General features: G+C 50.4%; 1 protein-coding gene across 4 annotated transcripts; it reads left to right on the forward strand.

Annotated features, from left to right (window-relative positions):
• The first annotated feature begins 309 nt into the window (after positions 1–309).
• LOC146660015 (uncharacterized) lies at positions 310–11,342 on the forward strand. 4 transcript variants are annotated; one of them, XM_085424013.1, is made up of 11 exons: positions 310–445; positions 1,940–2,178; positions 2,276–2,348; positions 3,251–3,363; positions 4,467–5,167; positions 6,260–6,568; positions 6,749–6,809; positions 7,518–7,825; positions 7,924–8,013; positions 8,263–8,416; positions 8,599–11,342. In XM_085424013.1, the coding sequence occupies exons 4-11, from the start codon at positions 3,300–3,302 to the stop codon at positions 9,306–9,308; spliced, it is 2,397 nt and encodes a 798-aa protein (XP_085280139.1). In that variant the 5' UTR covers positions 310–445; positions 1,940–2,178; positions 2,276–2,348; positions 3,251–3,299; the 3' UTR covers positions 9,309–11,342. The 4 variants fall into 4 exon arrangements, with proteins under 4 accessions (XP_085280139.1, XP_085280138.1, XP_085280140.1 ...); XM_085424014.1 differs by having other exon boundaries at positions 333–445; positions 1,937–2,178; XM_085424011.1 differs by having other exon boundaries at positions 345–445; positions 1,693–2,178.
• The last annotated feature ends 2,458 nt before the right edge of the window (positions 11,343–13,800 follow it).

The following is a 13,800-nucleotide window of genomic DNA, read 5'->3' on the forward strand; positions in this document are numbered from 1 at the left end:
TCGCCGCCGTGTTGCATATTTGATGAAGAGATGAATAAGCTCAAATATTCAGTTTGCCTTCATGTGGGAGGAAGAATAAAATAAAGGCCTTGGCTTGACCTGTGTGATAACCTGTCCATGAGTTCCAGGTGAGTAACCTCCAGGTTGTTGCAGTCTCACCCGCAGAGTTCACAGGTGACTGTGAAGCTGCTGCAGATGTTGGTGAGGCTGAGGTGAAGTATGATGACGTAGATGGAAACATCTGGCTCCTTTTGTGTCACCTCAAGTGTGCGTGAGCGGACGCCCGCCTCTCGCTGCAGTGTTGTTGTAGTTCACCTTCCGGCCAGCGGCGGCAGCACTGTTGGGTTCAGTTGGGACTCACCTGCTGTCTGGCTCTTCATTTTATTAAAAACATTCTCTGGTTTTCAGTTCTCCTGGAGTCGGTGTGAGTGCTGCTGACAGACAGGTGAGAGCTCCATCCGTACTCCTGTAGGTTAGCTCGCCAAAGGCGGCTGTGAAGCCTTTAAACCGGCGCTCCGCCTCCATCACAGCTAATTAGCGTTAGCATGCGCTAGCCGCACTCACAGCTAAGCATCAGCCGCTCTGCTGTCAGGGATGCTCCTGTAACACCGTCGGGTTTAGATCCTTTTTCGGGCGTTTCTTTGCCCATTCTGTACGGACGAGTGTGTTTGAAGCTCCGGGCTTCTCTCTGAACGCTTTACGTTAACATAGCGGGCTAGCTCCTAGGCTAGCTGATGGGCTAGCTGGCTGTCCGTTTGATGCTCCGAGTTAAAGCACCAAAAACCATCAGCGTGAGCTCCGAGCTGCTGTCTGTGTGATCAGGAAGCTCCGAACACACACTTTAATGCTCACCGTGCGGTAAAGGAAGAAGAAACAGACAGTGAGAGCAGACAAAGACACACAGCGCTGTGCAAAAGTCTTGAGCCACCTCTCATTTCTTTATGTTCTGTGATGAAAATGTGAAATATGTGCAAACACTGAACCACTCGGGCAGCTTCCTCCAGCAGCTCTCCAGCCTGCTGCTTTGGATGTTTCTGCCGGTTGTTCTGTTCCCTGTCAGGATGATCCCACACTGCTTCAGGGGTCCGGGCTCTGGGGAGGCCCATCCATGACTTATGGTGTTCCACAGTGACGGTCCCACACCTGGGGCTCAGGTGGGGCACAGAACAAGAGAAGAGGGCAATTTCTAATTTATTTGGAGCACAAACAAAATTAATTGAACATTTAAAAATAAAACGTACAAATGGATTTCAAACATACTGTTCATGTGGACAATACACATTTGAACAAAGTTTACTTTTTGTATGAAAGATATTTTTGTTGGTTTGTATTTATTTTGTTATAAAGTGACTTTTTAATAGCATGAAGCTTAAAGGTACATTCACATTTTCTGTTCAGTCTCTTTCGTCCTGTAGCGCTGGCACAGTGTCCTGTAACGTTATAATAACAGTGTTCTTACAAACGCACCGATGTGTTTCTTTATCTCAGCTCCCTGTGACCAACAGAGCGCAGCATGCGGTACCCGCGGAGTCGAGCTCGGCTTCCCGTGTCGTTTTGCCGTCGACTGTGCGGCAGCATCACGTTGCTCACGACTGTTCAGTACTTAATCCCACAATTGATCTGAGTCTAAAACTGCCTGTGGCGATCCACTGCATGTGTTTCTATCCAGATGTGCTTTCACTGCGTTGGCAGGTGCTGCCAATCAGATGTTTCTAGATGTTCCTGCATGGTGGATCAAACTCTGATGATCATACTTGATCAGTTTGATCAAAGCTCTCCAACGCTGGCTGACATGCAGCTGAAACCAGGACAGAGCCTCCACCATGTCTCACAGATGGCTGCAGACTCACTTTTGGACCTCCTGACCACCTCGCACATACTGACCATGATTTGAACAGATAAAGGTTAAATTCTCCTTGTTTCCCTTCTGTTGGAGAAGTGGCCCCCAGTAGGGTAGCGGTCTGTGGGGAGGAGGCGTCCAGTGATACGTGGAGAGGTCCGGAGGATGATGAAGTTAAGCTGAGTGATGCTGTGTGCAAATGGAGAGGAGGCGGGGCTGCGGTGTATCGATCTAGCTGATTCAAAGCGACCGATCAGTGAAACATCCGTCAGCGTGGAGCGCCGAGGCTTCTTTTCAGGTCACGAGGACAGAGGAATGAGAGAAGACTCCTGATGATGGTGAGCCACGCTGGCTCATCGGTGTGTCATCAGGACAGAGTGGTGTCGCAGACGCTGACGAACGTTTAAGGTTGATTAATGTTTGCTTCTGTCTCAGTGTGAGGATTCACTCCAGCCGGGCGACGGCGGCTTCATGCGGCTCATCTCAGAGGAAACCAACCAGGCTTCAGGTACGTCTGCACACTAACACTCTGTGGTGCTTTCATTGTGAGCAGGAAGCTTGTGAACAATTGTTTATTGGTCGGAGCGAATGTGGTTCAGGGACCGGAACCACCGTACCAGCAGACTGAGAGACAGCTTTTTCCATCAGGCCATCAGACTGCTGAACACGTCATAGACACCTCAGCTTCACTACTGGAACTTTAACATTATGCACTCCATACTGTATATAAATGCCACTTGTTTTGCACATATTCAACTCTGTATATTTTATATATTTTATTATTATTATTATTATTATTATTATTATTATTATTATTATTTATTTGTTTTTTTTAATTTTTTTTTAACTATTTAATTTGTAAAAATGTGCATACACACACACACACACACACACCCCACACACACACACACACGTAGGAAAATATTTAGTATACACATCCAGAAATGCATACACTATTATATATTGTACATATATTTATTAGTTTCAGGTTGGCCATTCTTGTATTTTGCTCGTTTGTGTTGTTGTGTTTGCACATCTCTGTTGCTTGTGGGGCTCGCACACAAGAATTTCACTCGCATGTGCTGTGCCAGTGTGCCTGCACATGTGATGTGACAATAAAAAGTGATTTGATTTGATTTGATTTGGAAGGTCGCTGGTTCAATCCCCAGCTCTCTCTGTCCTGGTCCTTGTGTCCTTGGGCAAGACTCTTCACCTACTGCCTACTGGTGGTGGTCAGAGGGGCTGATGGTGCGATATGGCAGCCTCTGTCAGTCTGCCCCAGGGCAGCTGTGGCTGCAGCTGTAGCTGCCTCCACCAGTGTGTGAATGTGAGAGTGAGTGAACAGTGGGATTGTAAAGCGCTTTGAGGGTCTCGAAAAGCGCTATATAAATGCAATTATTATTATTTCAGAAGCCTGAAGGAGACGCATCAACACTGAGGAGGAGGAGAGCATGAGGAGATGAATGGAGTGAAGGAGGAGCCTGAGGAAACAGGAGAGGACTGTCAGCAGCTCCCTGCTCAAGGTTAGGGACCCTCGTTGGGTTATTTTAGTGTCAGAGCGGAGTTACGGGGGGAGCGCTGATATCAGGCCAAGGCTGGATCCAACAGCTCTGCAGGTATCAGCAACAGGCTGCAGGAGGAGCGTCTGCCCAGCGTCCTCCTCTACCGCTGCTCTTCTGATTGGTTTTCACGTGATTCATATTGAAAGTTGAAATCCTTTAAAACGTGATTTCTCTTTCTCCCCTTCTTTCCCCCAGTCAAGTCTGTCCCGCATTCAGTAAGTGAAAATAAAATAAACAATAAAAGGTGAATCAAATGGACCATTACGGCAAGGCTGGGATGGTCAATTTGGTAAAGTAAATCTGTTGGGCATCTTTCTTCGCCTTTAGACAATAATTCTGATGCAAAAGAGCCAAACGGGACAGGCAAAAAAAAAGAAAAAAAAAGAAAATAGGAAACAAAATTGAGCTTCTACTTTTCTATAGCAAATAGAAAAATATGCAAGACATTGTGTCCACCTGACTAGTCTATGTTCATTTAATGGGGATTTGAAATACTAAGTTGATCCCACAAAACTTTAAAATATATCTTTATACATTTTTTTTATTCCTCCCAGTTTGCAGATTATGCAACCCCACTGTGTGCCCTTCAACTGCCACAGCAATGTCAGTGTCATTACTGTAAAAGGACATTTTAAAAGCATGTGTAATATTCTTCTGATACATTCTTTCTAGGGTGTGCATAATATTACACGGCTCTTTGCGAGTACAATTACATGGCACTGCCTGGGACTGCGCCATATGAAATGAGAATGATTATGGCCAGTCTGAGTGGTTATGTTGGGGAAAGAACAGCGGGACTGTAACCTTCAGCACTAGGCATTGCTTATCTCTTCTACACACTGGGGAAAATGTGCTAATATAATTACTTTATAAGTATAAAGTATCCATGCTAAGATAATCCCAGTGGTCTCATCACTGTCCTCACCCATTACTATCTTCACATTTCATTCAACAGTCAAAGGTTAGATTTTAAAAATAAACACTCCAACATCAAAAAATAAATAAATAAAAATAATAAAATAAAACGTGATTTTAATGATCATTTATGTGTTTGTGTCCTGCAGGGGCGGGGCTCGATCCAGGTGTGCAGAGTCTCTCTGTACCAGATGAACCGGCTTCAGACAGCGCTCACCGGTCAAAGCGCCGCCACCGGTGCTCGGTATGCGGCCGGGAGTTTTCGCGTCCCTCCCGCCTGGTCGATCACATGACCGCCCACACGGGCGAGAAGCCGTACAGCTGCTCGCTGTGCAGCAAACGCTTCACAAAGAAGATAAACGTGGCGGTCCACCAGCGGGTTCACACCGGAGAGAAGCCGTATTCCTGCCCCGACTGCGGTGTCAGCTACGCCCAGCTCAGCTGCCTGCGGCGTCACCGGCTCGGCCACGCCGCAGAGAAACCCCACTGCTGCTCGGTGTGCGGGAGAGGATTCGTCCAGCGGCGCCACCTCGTCCAGCACGAGCGCACTCACACTGGAGAAAGGCCGTTCCTCTGCTCGCTGTGCCCCAAGAGCTTCGCCTCCAGGACGGGGCTCGTCGACCACCAGAAAACCCACACGGGACAGAACCTGTACTCCTGCTCCGTCTGCGAGAAGGTTTTCTCCACGGCGTCGTCCTTCAGGGATCACGTGAGGCTGCACACGGGGCAGCAGCCGCACCCCTGCTCGCTGTGCGGCAAGAGCTTCAACAGGCCGGGTCTGCTGAGGAAACACCTGCAGAAGCACGCCGAGCAGATCCAGGTGGTCAAAGTCGAAGGTGTCGACGGAGAGGTGAGTGTTACACAGGTGTGGTCACATGACTGCTGGAAGAGTGTGAAAGGAGGGATTGGTCTGTGTGAACAGTTTCCTTAGAAGTGTCACATTTTCCTTTTGTGTCGTGACTTAAAGTAGGCGAGAGGCTCGCTGTGATTGGCTGTTTCTGGCTCACGCGCCGCTCCTCGCAGTTTCTGTCTGTCATAAGCAATAAAATCAGGTTCAAGCTCAACGAACTGAAGCTTAAATTCACTTAGTTTCACTTAGTGTCACGCTTTGCCCTGACCTCCTCCAACTTCACACTGAAATCCTGGGAAAAGAGGCGGGAATTCATTTGGACCAGTCAAGCAGAATTCAGGACTCGGACGGATAACAGGAGAAACACCAAGTCCGAAGTTCTGTTTGGAGGTGGAGCTCACAGCGATCCAATTCAGTTTTAAAGCTCCAAAGGTTCTTTATATTGTACAGTAGACCCTACAACAATACATACAGAGAAAACCCAACAATCATATGACCCCCTATGAGCAGCACTTTGGCGACAGTGGGAAGGAAAAACTCCCTTTTAACAGGAAGAAACCTCCTGCAGAACCAGGCTCAGGGAGGGGCGGGGCCATCTGCTGTGATTGGTTGGGGAGAGAGAAGGAAGACTGACGTTCTCTGAGGAAACATCAGACAATTCCCAGTGAAGTCGAACAGTAACGTGTCCCCCCACAGCTGGAGAACCAGATGTTGAACACCAGGTGTTAACCTGACAGCAGAGCGCTGGGACAGGGTCCCCTCTGCTCTCCTGGTTCCTCTCAGGGATCATTTTGTCTCTTCAACTCCAGGTCGGACTCATTATCGTAGTCGACGCCCTTCTGACCCCCGAGTCTGCGATTCGATTCTCAGGTCTTTATTTTAAGACACAACGTGTCGCCACAGAGGGCGAGATATCGGGTGTCTCGTCTGCACTCAGACAGACATTATCAGCATTACCTCTGTTTATTCTCTGCTTTCTCTTCCCGAGCCTGGTTCTGTCTTCCTCCTTGTAAAGATGTAAAGCTGCTGCTGTGAGTTGGTTTGAGCTAAAAGTTGAAGCTTCAGGTTGTTCTCCGTCTGTCTGAAACTCAGGGGGAGATGAATCTTCACTGCTTCCTGTGTCAGAAGGACTTCTTGTCTGTGGAGAAGCTGCTGCAGCACCGGCAGCTCCACCAGAGGGCGCAGCAGTTCACCTGTGGCGTCTGCGGCCGAGAGTTCAGCCGAGCGTCGCGGCTGAAGGAGCACATGCGCTCTCACACCGGAGAGAGGCCGTACCAGTGCGACGTCTGCATGAAGCGCTTCTCTGTGCTCAGAGTGCTGAGGAAGCATCAGGAGATCCACGGCAGGGAAGAGTGCAGCACCGCCGCCGCTGACGACCAATCACAGCCTTCAGACCAGCCGGTGAGCAGTCAGCCTCGACTTCAGAAACATGCAGAAATTGGAAATAAGTGCAGAATGTAAGAGGATTATTTGACGTCCTCAATGGAGGACGTGTTTGAAATGTAGGAGCCGCAGGTTAGCTTCATAATCTGCTCACAGCTGATGCAGGTAAACTGACCTCAGATCTGCGCTCTGTTCCAGAAAACGGGTGAATCGCTCAGCGGGATGAAAGTGGAGAACGGGAACGCAGACTCGGCGACCGGTGAGAAACTCCAGCTCCTCGTTTCAGACGGGTCGGCCCGTTCGCGCTGCGGCAAAGCAGCTTTTCATTTCATGCCACACGTTATGTTCTCCACAGTTTAGCTGTCCGTCCTTTTAGTCTGTGAGAATCCACGGAGGCTTTTTCTCCTGAATGACTCCAGAGTGTAAACGTTATCCCTGAACATCCGTCACATCTCAGCTAACACCTTTCCTCGGCGCCGGTGTGCTGCTGTTGGATGTTGGCGTGCTCCTGCGTGTCCTACAGCAGATTAGCTGGCGAGGACTCGGGCGTTAGGCAGTGTGGTGAGATCGAGACTGAGCTGTGTGAGTGAATTTAGTGCGGCATGAACTGAGTGATGTTTGGAGAGAGCAGTGAGGTCTGAACAGCTGTGGAGGACGTTTGCAGAGGGTTGTCAGGTCCGGTGATTGTGAATAATTCTGCATCAGGGACCAAAATAAGAAAAAGGATGTGACATTTAAAGTGACTGAGCTTATTGTTGTGTTTTAGAAAGTGGAACAAGTTCCTCTCACACTGGTCAGCGTCACTCGGGTGGGCTGTGGCAGTGGGTAAATCTGTGTGGGTGGGAACAGGCTGAAGGAACCGTGGAGCTCAGGTTTACACTGAAGCGAGCTTTAACGATACGGCACCAGGTGACATGAACAGCTGAGTTACGCACGTCCTTCACTCCCTCTTCCTGTTCGTCCTCAGACGGGAGCACCGATACTCCGAAGGGAAGCTCCTCCCACAGCTGCCTCAGCTGTGGGAGGAGCTTCCCGGGGATGTCGGCTCTCTTGGAGCACGCCAAGGTCCACGACTCGGAGAAGCCGCACCGCTGCCCGGTATGCGCGAAGATCCTCAGCAGCGCGGCCACCCTGCGAGTGCACAGGAAGACCCACATGGCCGACAAGCCGCACGCCTGCAGCATCTGCCCCCGGAGCTTCCTGAAGCCCTGCCTGCTGCGCCAGCACATGAGGACCCACATCAGGGACGGGCTCATCGCCGACCCCGCCGACAAGGTGACGCCCAGACTTCAAACCTCTTTCATCTGAGCGTGCGTTTGACTGAAGGCGGGAGATAGAAACTGCACTCAGATCAGATTTTGTGCATCTTTCAGGTGTTCTGGTTCGACATGAAGATCGAGGGCGGGAAGGTGGAGCTGGGGATGAAGAAGAAGAAGGAGGTGGATGAAGGCGTGAATGAGCAGGTAAGAAAACAGCTGGTCTCAGGTGAACCTGTGTGCAGGTCTGAGGTGCAGAACGAGGTCAGCACAGAACGCAGCAGCTGTAAATGTAAGGCCTCACCGACAGACGCTCCGGTCCTCTGTGTGAACCCGCGTGCTCGCCATTCACATCACGTCACACTGATTTTAAATTACTTCCATTTATCTGGAGACATAATCACGCTAACATTTAACTGTAGTTTGATTTCCTCCTGTCTTTGTCTACTTCTACAGACCTCCGTAGATGTTTTCACCGGAGTTGAGCCCTCTGTTAACAAACCCCGCCCCACTGAGGGGCGGGGCAACAGCGAGGAGCATAAAGAGCCAGACGTGAGCGGGCTGATAAACTCTGATGGTGAGGAAGAGGACTGGAGGCCAGCGCGCGGCAGTGAGTCTTCATCTTTAACTAATTAGTTATTGATTGTTCCCGACTGGCTCTGTGAGGGCAGCGGCAGTTTGGTTTTTTTCTAAATGATGATTGGATGGCTGCATGTTTGACCCTGAAACGCTGACTGCCCTCATAAAGCCTGCAGGCACTCTCCTCTGAGTTCTCTCTGATGTCTCTGACAGACCCTGACGGGCCCACAGACCCTGACGGATCCACAGACCCTGACGGGCCCACAGTTCCTGATGTACCTTTACACCCTGATGGATCCTTAGATTGCGATGGGCCCACAAGTCCTCGCGGACCCTTGAATCCACAGGCCGACAGTGGGGCTGATGGGAAATCACGGCACTGCTGCCCCGTCTGCGGGCGCGACTGTTTCAAAGCGTCGGCGCTGCAGAAGCACCTGCGGATCCACTCGGGCGAGCGTCCCTTTCAGTGCCCCACCTGCAGGAAGAGCTTCATCCAGCACGTGCACATGACAGAGCACCAGAGGATCCACACGGGAGAGAGACCCTACACCTGCAGCATCTGCAGCAAGAGCTTCACCTTCTCCAGCGCGCTGCGCCGGCACCAGCGTCTGCACACCGACGCCCGGCCGTATCAGTGCCCCATCTGTCCCAAGACCTTCAAGCAGCGCAGCTCGCTCAAAGAGCACCAGCTGACGCACTCGGGCGTCCGCTACCAGTGCCCGCTGTGCAGCAAGAGCTTCAGCCGCGCCCTCGAGCTCACCTACCACGTGGACGTGCACTCGGAGGCTCGGCCGTACTTCTGCGACATCTGCCAGAAGAACCTGAGCGGAGCCCGAGTCTTCAGGAAGCACATGAAGAAGCACGAGCTGCAGCCAGCCGGGCTGAGGGAGGCCGGGACCTCCTCGACCAATGAGAGTCTCTGAAAGCGGTGAGAGAGGGAGGCCCGTGCTGGGAAAACCAGTGTGGACAAAAGTCAGCGAGTAACCAGTGAAACCAGTGTGAGTTCAGCCTCAGATATTAGAAGGACTTCAGAGGACGCGCTCAGTTAAATCTGCGTTAAAGGAAAGGTTCTGAGATGCTGTTAGCCCCGCCTCAGCTCACTTCCTGTTGCAGCTGTCATTACATTCCTGTCGTGGACGCAGTGAAGAAACAGGAAGAAGCATGAGCCTTCAGCTTGTATGCTAAGCTAGGCTAACAGCATCCCAAGTAACAGAACGAATCTCTGCCTCCAAACGAGCCACCGGTCCACGATCCGGCCGGCTGATTGGACCACACTGACCCTTTAACCAAAGTGCTTTTGGTGCCTGAACCACAGACGCGTGTCCGGATGTGACCCCTGAACTTTGCCGACAGCTTCTCATTTGGAGGTCACGTGTTTCAAACGAGAGGCGTGGTCACGAAGGGTTTTTCAAACTTTTAGTGCTCGTTGAATATTTGGTGTTACACATCAGCAGCCCTGGTTCTGATTTCATTTCTATAGAGGTAAAACAGCTGATACACGAAGGTCAAAGGTCAGCTACACAGAGGCCTTCGTGCTGTTGTAGAGTCTGAACTAAAAAACTGTCCCTGGACCAGTTTGTACACTTTTAAAGTCACCACGTCTTTAAAGCCTCTGAGCTCACCTGAACCTGAACCTGAGTTTGTTTCCGGAGCTCGAGCAGCTGCGTGTTCCTGCAGAACCACAGATTCCTCCACTACAACCAGGAAACACTAAAAGACGAGTGCTGAACGCTCCAACACTTCATCGCATCCTGAGGAAAGATCTGTGGAATTATGTCAACAACAGAAATATTCCCGTCACACGACTGATATTTTTCTACCAGCAGGTGGCAGTACGCCTCTATGAACTCTATGAAGTTTTATATCTACACTCACTGCCCACTTTATTAGGTACAGCTGCTGAGTTTACAGAGTACAGATCTCTGGAAGAAACTGCTCGGGTGGTGCCCCAGATCAGAGGAGAATGACCAAACTTATATAACTTATTATAACAAAGGTATGCAGAAGAGCGCCTCTGAGCACATCACACCCTGAAGCAGATGAGCTACAGAATATCTGCCACAACATCCAGGATCTCTCTGTCGGGAGGGCGTGATGGTTTCTTGGCACGTCCGTGACAAGTTCACCGTCCTCCAAACGCCTCCACAGTCACCACATGTCATGGATGCGGTCCACAGCTCTGCAGTAAGTCTGTGATGGTGTCACGTCAACACGGAGAGTCTCTGAGGAATGCTTCCAGAACCTCGTCGATGCTGGGAAGAAGAAACAGGGTCCAGTCCTGTACTGGCAAGGTGTAGCTAATAAAGTGGCTGCTGGGTATGATTTATCTTCTCTTGTTACAGCAGCTCAAGTTAAATACAACAACGTGTAACAGGGAGCTTAAATGAGTGGGATTATGTGGCGATCGTGGCTCAAGAGTTGGGAGTTCGCCTTGTAATCGGAAGGTTGCCGGTTCGAGCCCCGGCTCGGACAGACTCGGTCGTTGTGTCCTTGGGCAAGACGCTTCACCCGTTGCCTACTGGTGGTGGTCAGAGGGCCCGGTGGCACCAGTGTCCGGCAGCCTCGCCTCTGTCAGTGCGCCCCAGGGTGGCTGTGGCTACAATGTAGCTGCCATCACCAGTGTGTGGATGTGTGGATGATTGTGTATTGTGTAAAGCGCTTTGGGGTCCTTAGGGACTAGTAAAGCGTCATACAAATACAGGCCATTTACCATTATGTCCATGAATGAAACTGAAATCTCCGCCAGGTGAGAATACCTGTGAGAGTTTCTACGTCACGTCCAACAAACCTTTCACTTCCCCATGAGGGATTTTCCCACGAGTTGTAGATATTTCCTGTGTTTAAATGTTTCCATGTTCAGTCTGTGGGAAGCAGACAGGAATCTGAGGTGTCCCAGCATGGAGAGAGTTTATAATCTGAAACATTAAACTGAGACCTTCACAAACTGTTCGTGCATTTTATTATTTACATATCAAATGCATTTATGGGGTAAACGACCGCCGTCTCTGGGCTGTTCGGTGGTGTGCAGAGCACCACCTCTGATTCTTAGCTACATCTTCGCTCACCCCAACCGGCTGCAGCAGATGGCCCCGCCCCTCCCTGAGCCTGGTTCTGCTGGAGGTTTCTTCCTGTTAAAAAGGAGTTTTTCCTTCCCACTGTCGCCAAAGTGCTGCTCACAGGGGGTCATATGATTGTTGGTGGTTGTTTCTGCTGATGCAGAGTTTTCACTCTACAGTACGAAGCACCTGGGAAGGAAAAACTCCCTTTGAACAGGAAGAAACCGCCCAGCCTCAGGGAGGGGCGGGGCCATCTGCTGCGACCGGTTGGGGTGGGTTTAATGTGTAAGCACACTGTTTTTTTTTCTTTTTGGCGTGCCGTTTTGGACTGTGGGGGTCCATCAGAGAGAGCTTCACCAGATTGGGCATTTGCCAAGAGGCCTGGTACCACTGGATGGCACCGGAATTAAACGATTCTGTAGCAAAGCAGTAGGAGGCCAGGATTGCTCCAAAGCACCAAAACAGGACAGCTCAGCGTGAAGAAGCCGCTCTCAGCTCTTTAAACGCTCCGACGCGTGAAAGCGCCGCCGAACGATTCTAGGACGAGGCGTGGTCTGTTCCACTCCTGATGTGTTTTGGTCATCTAGTGATGTCACGAACATAGATCATTCATGGCAGTGAGACACAAACAAACAAATACCACTGAAGCTCTTCCAGAGTAAAAGCTCTGCTGATCCTGCTGACTCGGCTCCTGTTCATCAGGCGCTGGCTCGTGTCTGTTGCTGTGAGCTTGGAAGAAGCCAAACACCTGCTCACAGAGCCTCACTGACGCCTCCAGGTGTCAGACACCTGCAGCACGGCCTTCAGGCTGCTCGCGTCAACACATCTGGAGATGTTCTGCATATTTTTAGTTCACTGGGTTTTTCCTGAAGTCATATTTATTTAGTTCTCTCTTAATTATGTCCCCCATCTATTTACTTACCATGTTAATTTCACTTCCTGTGTCTCTTCCTCACGTCACCACAGCTTGTGGAGGCCTGGTTACTGCCTGTTACTACAGTTCACAGTGCAGGGGCTAACAGCAGCTAACGTGGTTAACTCGACACGGTGCTGCATCTACTTTTAATTTCTTTTTATTGTTTCTAGCTTCACCTTTTCTTCAACTTCTTCCACAATAATTTTTTTCTACAAGCTGGAACAGCAACTAGGGGAGGGGCCTGTGTCATTAAGGACTCTGATTGGATATTCCAGGCCAACCCTGTGGGCTGGTAATTGGGCCTGCAGCCCGGCTCATCGGCCCAAAAGTGCGCTGGCCCAGGGGGAAGATGCTGTGTGTCCCAGATCAATTTTGTTTTTATAATTATTATTGAAGACATTGTTGAACATCTTTGAAAAGGGGGCAGCTCACAGTACAGAAGCACATGTGGCACAATCGAGCCGATCATGTCAGAGTGTGTCTGTGACGGTGGCGACCCGGGTAGTGAAGATTATTCGAACATTAAAGATTATTAATAACACAACGCAGATTAGTTTGCTTTGCAAATTCCATCAGTTGTATTTAACAGAAATGGATATATATCCTTTGTTTTTGTATCCTTATTTAACAGATTTTTGACGTCTTGGACTTTGAGTTCTTAATTCAAATTCATCGTCTTGATTTTATTTTTGTACATATTAAAAATGATAAGCAACATCTTTGCAGGAGGTCTCCTCTCTCCAGGAGCTCACTGCTGGTGGGGGAGAGGTGTAGGAGAGGTGGAGAATGAGCTCAACCTGGGTGTTTATTGTCTAGTGTAGTCTGAGAGATGATTGGATGATGGGTCGGGTGCAGTTTTCTCTGCAATGGGGTCGGGTGGGGCTGCCCGGGGTTATGTGGGGCTGGGCGGTGCCGCTGCCGGGTGCCCCAGATGGGCTCCGGATGGGCCTGGGCCCCCTGGCCTTGGTGGACTCCAGGGAGCGGGGGTGCCTACTGGGGTCAGCGGGGCAGCTGGCCCCGGGGAGGGGCCACTTCCCCTTCCTTTCTTCCCTCCCCATCCTCAGGTGCCTCCCTCTTCCCGCTCCACCACACCCACACACATGCAGGGCTTGGGGTGCAGGTGTGTCACTAGGGTGGGGCACTCCCCCTCTGGACGCCTGTGCCTCAATTTTATTCCGCAACCTAGACATCCACATTACTCACGCTCTCACATAACACCTACATATAGGGTCTTGGGGCTGGGCACGCTACACGGCATCCAGAGGATGGTCTGTGTATTCAAACCCACCTCTGGCGCCGGTGCCCACCTCTCAATTTGAAACACGTATAGACACTGAGGGTTTGGGGAGGAGCCATGCTGCTCTCTGGCAGGAAGCACCGTGACCAACGTTCCCTGTAATGTTTCACGTGTCTGAACACACAAACTCCCTGAGCGGACACTCG

This window comes from Rhamphochromis longiceps, linkage group LG11 (genome assembly GCF_057381845.1).
Source record: "Rhamphochromis longiceps isolate RC_006_pf linkage group LG11, R_longiceps_female_GT1.1, whole genome shotgun sequence".
NCBI lineage: Eukaryota > Metazoa > Chordata > Actinopteri > Cichliformes > Cichlidae > Rhamphochromis > Rhamphochromis longiceps.